Here is a 6,508-nt window from a genome sequence, read left to right as displayed (position 1 = left end):
AACTAATTTTTTTTTTTTTTTTTTTTTTTTAACAGAGGTAGATAGATAAAAAGAAAATTACAATTAGCTAAAAAAACTTAAAAAACCAAAAGAAGAAAAATATGATTAAACAGAACTATATGTAGCTTTGATCGTCTGAGCCCATTGATGTGCCATGATATTTTCCTTCCTCGGAATGTAACGGAAGATTGTTGAAGTGAAGGATCGTTTAAGATGCCAAATATCTTCACAAATAAGAATTTGATAATTAAGAAAAATATAAGAACTTTGATGAATTTTAATTAATTTTTAAGGACCATATAAATTAAAAAATTATTGTACATGACATTAAAATGAGTTTTACCAAATAAATTTGTTGGACCCTCTTCTCTTCTCTCTCCATCTTTTCATTTCAAGAAAATAAATACCCCTTTATCCACCTCTTCCTTCTCCTTCTTCTCTCAACTCAAGATTCAAGAAAATACAATAAATCTTCCAAGAATCAAGAAAAGAAGAGAGATCATTCAAGAATCAAGAAATATTTTTTCAAGAAATGCCTGGTAAAATAGGAACAAATCTTCATCTATGCTTTACAAAAATCAAGAATCCATTAGAACTCGATCACTCTCCTTCTAACCCTCATCATCCACTTGTAGTACAAAACTATAATTCCCTCTTCGAAACCAAATCACCACCCGGCTCATCCTCTTCCTCCTCCTCCTCCTCCTCCTCCGCTGAACCCGACTTCGCCACCGTGTTCGCCTCCAACCGCTTCTTTTTCTCCTCCCCCGGCCGCTCAAACTCCATCATCGAATCCACACCTTCACTCGTAACTCCGACTGAATCATCTAACTCCCTAGTTAGCCTAAAATGCATTCCTCAATCCGACCGGTCATCTTCAGAGTCAATGAGCAGCTCTCCGTCCACGGTTAAAAACAGCGTAGCAGTCCCCACTTACTCGCCGGACCCGTACTTGGATTTCCGGCGATCCATGCAGGAGATGGTGGAGGCACGTGAGCTAGTCGACGTGAAGGCGAATTGGGATTACTTACATGAGCTATTATTATGTTATCTTGCATTGAATCCTAAGAGTACACATAAGTTTATAGTTCGAGCTTTCGCTGACCTTCTTGTTAGTTTATTAGCGTCGCCGCCGCTGCCGCCGCCGTCAACTTCAACCGTCCAACAGGCGGAGGGAGGAGACTGAATAGAGAAATTTCTTTGGCAATATTTGCATGTAACATGTAATGTTGGACATGTCGGAACAATGATTGGGTAATGTTATTACGATTGATTTGGCTTTATTATTTATATGTGGGGAAACTAATTAAAAGTTGCCCCTTCACTTAATTTCTTTCTTTTTTGTCTATTTTCCATTTTCACATCTTTATCTCTCATTAATCATATTGCTAATTTCCATTAAAAAAACCTCATCTTTATCTATTTTAGCGTTCCAAACTTTACATACAAAAATTGCCAAAAAATAATAATTTTTAAAATTGAACAATTTTTGATCTAATTAGAATTATTTTCCATCTCTAAACAATGCCGTTTTTTGCATTTTTATAACGAATAAAACGATGCTAAACTATGGCGATGAGCCTAAATTTTTTAAAATGTAAAAGTTATGTCATTTTTTAGTTTACATACGTGGAACTTAAAGTATTAAAATGAAAAAAATGGGGCTTAATCACAAAAAAAAACCCTCACCTTTTATCTCATTTTCAGTTTCACCCCGACGTTGCAATTTTGTCAGTTGCATCCTAATTCGCACCTTTGGGTTTCAATTCCACATCAAAATCAAATTGGACTTTTTTCACTCGGGAAAAATTCATAAAAATCCTTATAAAATACTCGTTTAAACTCTTTTCCACATAAAAAGTTAAAAATGGATGACTTATTTTAACTTTTTTTAAATAAAAAAGAGATCAATTTAGTACTTGAGGGTAGAATTGAAAACCAAAGGTGTGAATTAGGGTGCAACTGGCAAAATTGTAACGTCAGGGTGCATTTGAAAGGGAGCTAAAAGGTGGGATTTTTTTTGGTGATTAAGCCAAAAAATGGCTTTTTAATGGAAATAATACTCAATGGTCTCATTTTCACTTTTCCCTTCAATTTTTCTATTCTATTTCCATTTTTTGAAATTTACTTCTTCAATTTTATTTAGCAATTAAGAGGTTGATTGAGATTATTAGAAATAATTAGTGCCCATATAGTTTCTGGTACTTGAGGGTCAATTAATAGATGTCCTAAAATTTCGTGAAATGGGCAAGTGATCCATGGAACCAGAAGAAGACAATTAAGTGAAGAAAATCAAAAAAAGGCAAAGTCATTGTCTTGTAGATGAGAAATTGGACAACTCCAAAATGGTGTAATAAACAAACAAATGCAGAAACTTACTGTTCTATCCACTTCATTTGATTAAGAAGAATCTCTGCGTCAAGACAACTAATGGCTTTAACAAGTGGCCAAATTTTTTTAATTCAATATTAGAAACATACTGTTTAACACAGACAACCATATGGGAATCTTGGATTTGTACTTTGTTTTTTTTCTGAGTAATTAAATATTTTATTTTTTTAATATGGAATAAGCCAGTAAAGATTCAGTGAAAGCATAAGATGGCAGTGATAATAATGAATTAATGATGAAGATGGGTGGTTTATTTCTGCATTAATATGATTAATTAGTACAACTTGAGATGATGATAAGCAAATGAATCAACATAATATCGCAATTTGGGAAAAATATGGTACTTTGCATGTGGTTTTGTCTCCGATGGTTGAAGCTATTTACATGATTTGATCTGTGGGGTCGTACAGCAAGGTGCTAAGCCTTATTTGTTGTCAAGCTTGATTTAATTTAGCTCGTGTTTTTTTAAAATCTCATGAATTAACATAGTATACTAATATGCAGTGTATTATAATATTATAATTGGAGAACAAGTATTCATTTTTGGTTTAGATCTTTAGATGAATAAGTAATTAATTTGAATGCTGAATGTAATGCTTTGAATTTTATAGTTATCTCTAATAGTTGAAGACTTGAGAAGCCTGTTTCCAGGAACAGTATGCCATGATTCTTTGGCCCAAGATTTGAGAACAGAAAACTTTGGAGGAACATGTCGTAAACTTGAATAGATCTGTTTTTGAGCTATGGCTCAAAGTTATCCTCCTGCAGAGCTACATCTGCTGAAACTCTTGCTCCAGTTTTCTGGAAATCATACAGCTCGGGTTCTTTTCCTTGTAAACGAGCAACCTATTCGATGCGTAAAAGACCCACTTTTAACGGAGGCTCTCTTTGGTAAAGGTAAAATCTGGGGGAGCGAATGTCTGTTTCATCTTCTGATCCAGGCTTATCATTCAGTTGGGGATTACAGATCGTATCTTGGGGCAATTACTGACAATTATAGGACATCGTTTGATTATTACAATAGCAGTTCTATAGCTTATATTAGGGTTCAGGAGCTCATAGAGCTTCTAATTCATTGTCCAGGGTCAATGTTTGGATCCTAATGATCCAGAATTCCTAACATCACCTACGAACAATGATATTTCTTCTTGATAATGGTTATGCATATCAGATTGACCAAGCCAACAGAAATCAGAAAGACACATCTATCTAGACTAATAAACTTGCCAGAGAGGGCCTGATAATACTTAAAAACCCAACGCTATAGCAATTCATTTAAATAGCTTATACAACTCAAAAAGTCCGAATTAGAAATAAATGTTGATAAACTTTCTGCAAAACCCAGAATTTTGTTCAATTTGGATCTAACCATCATCGCTCCAAGTATGTATCTCAAGATATCACCAAATAACATTTCCTCCACATCAAAAAGGGACACTAATCCAGCATTAACACAAATTTCTCAATCCATCTGCTCCAGCAAACACTGGTCCACCCACTTATTCTGCAGTCTTTCACATTTGAAGTATGCATCTTTCCCTTCTCAACATGTAGTTGCTAAGACTAGAGGTGGAAACAAGTCGAGTATTGACAAGATTGAAATTGACTTGTTTATTTTCAAGTTTCAAACTCCAGCTTATCAATATCTCACGAGCTAAACAAGTTTAATCGAATCTCATTTTTTATTTAATGAATTTAAATCAAAACCAAATTAGTTAATAGTAATTTAATAAAAAAAATTAAATAGTATATATGTAAATAAATTTAAATTATCTCTTTTATATTTATTTTTTAACAAAACATATATGAATTAAATATCTAAGGTTTAACATTAAAGTAATAATATATCAAATTAACATATAAATATAAAAGAGCTTAGTTGCGAGCTTTCAAGTCGAGCATCACCAAGATTGAGATTAACTCATTTACTAAACAAGCCTTGAAAATTCTAGCTCGAGTCAGTTCTACCGACCCAAGTTTCAAGTAGCTCGCGAGCGAGATTGATTTAGTTACACCCCTAGCTAAGACTAGTCAGTATACTTGACAAACAACGCACTTCCTAATAACATACCATCATACATGACATATAACAAAGAACCTTCTCTAAGTCTTCTTGGCAGGCACTTGGATAGTGCTACATATTAAATCTACATTACCGGGAATGAAAACACTACTGCAATCACACATCACCATACTTCAAAACTGAAAGATAAGATTTGAGTGCATCCAACTAAGTAAATGTAACAAGTAATATCCTCAATTCAAAAAAGCCAACTTCACGAAACAAAAATTCTAAGAGATTATAAGTTCATCCTGAAACTTAGAAAATAAATTTTTTAGCATCAAAAAATCCAGGAAACCAGAGCATACAATAACAAGAAGAACCAGTTTATCGCTTCTTGGAGACACCAACAGTCTTTCCTCTGCGGCCAGTAGTCTTGGTGTGCTGTCCACGCACCCTGAGACCCCAGTAGTGACGAAGACCACGGTGATTTCTGTAAGAAAAAGAATCAGCAGTTCAATAATTAGACAATCACACAAACACATCACAAGAATTAACTAGTCCTAAAAGACGGACCTGATCTTCTTCAGGCGCTCAAGATCGTCCCTAAGCTTCATATCCAAAGCATTGGACACAACTTGAGAGTATTTTCCGTCCTTGTAATCCTTCTGCCTGTTAAGAAACCAATCCGGAATCTTGAATTGACGAGGATTAGCCACAATCACCATAAGCTTGTCAAGCTCGTCTGCTGAAAGCTCACCAGCTCTGCAAACAAACAACTCATATTAACATAAACAGAAAATACTAATAAATTTATTTAAAATAAATCACCAACAAACATAGTTCTAAACCAAAACATGCCACATATTCCAAAATTTCAGTTCTCTCATTGTTTATTTTAAAACAGATCAACACACGCAGATTTAAAATAACAATTGACATATCAATTCAATTACATTTATCTTAAGCAATCACTAACAATAACCTAGTATTGATAAAAATAATTACAGCCTATAAATCATAATTAAACTAGCATTGATAAAAATAATTAGAGTCTATAAATCATTATTAAACTAGCATTGATAAAAAAATTATTAAAAAAAAAGGAAACGGCGACGAACCTCTTGGTCATATCAACGTCGGCTTTCTTGCAGACGATGTTAGCGAAACGGCGACCGATACCTTTGATGGAGGTTAGGGCAAACATAATATTCTGTTTCCCATCGACGTTTGTGTTCAGAACACGAAGAATGTGTTGAAACTCTTCATTTGCTACCAGCGACTGCGCAAAAACAAAATACAGTAACCGTTAGAATCTGATTAAACGATGAACATGTAGATAAAATGAGAAGTTTAATTACCGACCATGGCTAGGGTTTCGAATGTGGAGAGACGAGCTTATTTTTTCTTCTCTGCGGCGGCTTAGTGGATAGCCTAGTGAAAAATGAAGTCTCAAAAACCCTAGATGCGCTTGTTTGAGGGTATTTCTGCTTCTTATATAGCTTCTCGCATTATATGCTCATTGCCACGTCGTTAGTCTTTAATTAAATTTCTTCTAGGTTAATGCTTATAAATTCCTTAACATTTTTAATTAATAATTAAATTATAAATGAAACTAATTTTGATTTTAATTAATAATTAAATGAATTAAAAAATTTGATTTCTATTTATTACTATGATTTTTTTCGTAATCATGAGATATTGATATTATTTTAAAATTGTACTGATCGATTCAATTGGTTCGATTGCAAATTGAAAGTCAGTCTCGATTTTTCTTGAAAACAAAAATGCAGTTTAATGACTTGAACCGAAAAACGCTGTGTGACCTAGTTGGACCGTAAAAACCAACAATTTTCATATATATATATATATATATATATATATATATATATATTATATATAATTCATTCATTGTTATTTTAAAAAAAATATAGAAGTCTATAACAGTGGCGGAACCACGGGAGGGTCCGACCCTCCTGGCCGGAAAAAAATTAAAAAAAAAGTTTTTTTTCATGTAGACTGCCCCTACAAAACCGCCCCTACAGTTATAGGAGGCGGTTTTTCCTTATAGGGGCGGTTAAATGTTATTTGCCTATTTTTTACCTATTTTACCGT

General features: G+C 33.6%; 2 protein-coding genes across 2 annotated transcripts; one reads left to right on the top strand and one right to left on the bottom strand.

Moving 5' to 3' along the window:
* The first annotated feature begins 350 nt into the window (after nucleotides 1-350).
* Nucleotides 351-1,283, top strand: LOC126687413 (transcription repressor OFP16-like). Its single transcript, XM_050381973.2, has one exon. The coding sequence runs from the start codon at nucleotides 533-535 to the stop codon at nucleotides 1,184-1,186; it is 654 nt and encodes a 217-aa protein (XP_050237930.1). The 5' UTR covers nucleotides 351-532; the 3' UTR covers nucleotides 1,187-1,283.
* A 3,300-nt stretch (nucleotides 1,284-4,583) lies between these two features.
* On the bottom strand, nucleotides 4,584-5,884 carry LOC126653876 (40S ribosomal protein S18-like). Its single transcript, XM_050347866.2, has 4 exons — nucleotides 5,759-5,884; nucleotides 5,515-5,675; nucleotides 4,970-5,158; nucleotides 4,584-4,886 (listed from the first exon to the last, which is right to left on the bottom strand). The coding sequence occupies exons 1-4, from the start codon at nucleotides 5,759-5,761 to the stop codon at nucleotides 4,781-4,783; spliced, it is 459 nt and encodes a 152-aa protein (XP_050203823.1). The 5' UTR covers nucleotides 5,762-5,884; the 3' UTR covers nucleotides 4,584-4,780.
* Between the last annotated feature and the right edge of the window lie 624 nt (nucleotides 5,885-6,508).

This window comes from Mercurialis annua, linkage group LG6 (assembly GCF_937616625.2).
Source record: "Mercurialis annua linkage group LG6, ddMerAnnu1.2, whole genome shotgun sequence".
Classification (NCBI taxonomy): Eukaryota; Viridiplantae; Streptophyta; class Magnoliopsida; order Malpighiales; family Euphorbiaceae; genus Mercurialis; species Mercurialis annua.
The sequence above is the reverse complement of the archived record's forward strand: the minus strand, read 5'-3'. Positions and strand labels throughout refer to the sequence as shown.

Excerpts from the sequence above, each read along its gene's own strand:
- LOC126687413 (XM_050381973.2), top strand. The coding sequence starts at position 533 with ATGCCTGGTAAAATAGGAACAAATCTTCATCTATGCTTTACAAAAATC.
- LOC126653876 (XM_050347866.2), bottom strand. Across the intron at positions 5,159-5,514 it reads GACGTTGATATGACCAAGAG|AGCTGGTGAGCTTTCAGCAG; the intron begins GTTCGTCGCCGT and ends GTTTGTTTGCAG. Across the intron at positions 4,887-4,969 it reads GAGCGCCTGAAGAAGATCAG|AAATCACCGTGGTCTTCGTC; the intron begins GTCCGTCTTTTA and ends TTTTTCTTACAG.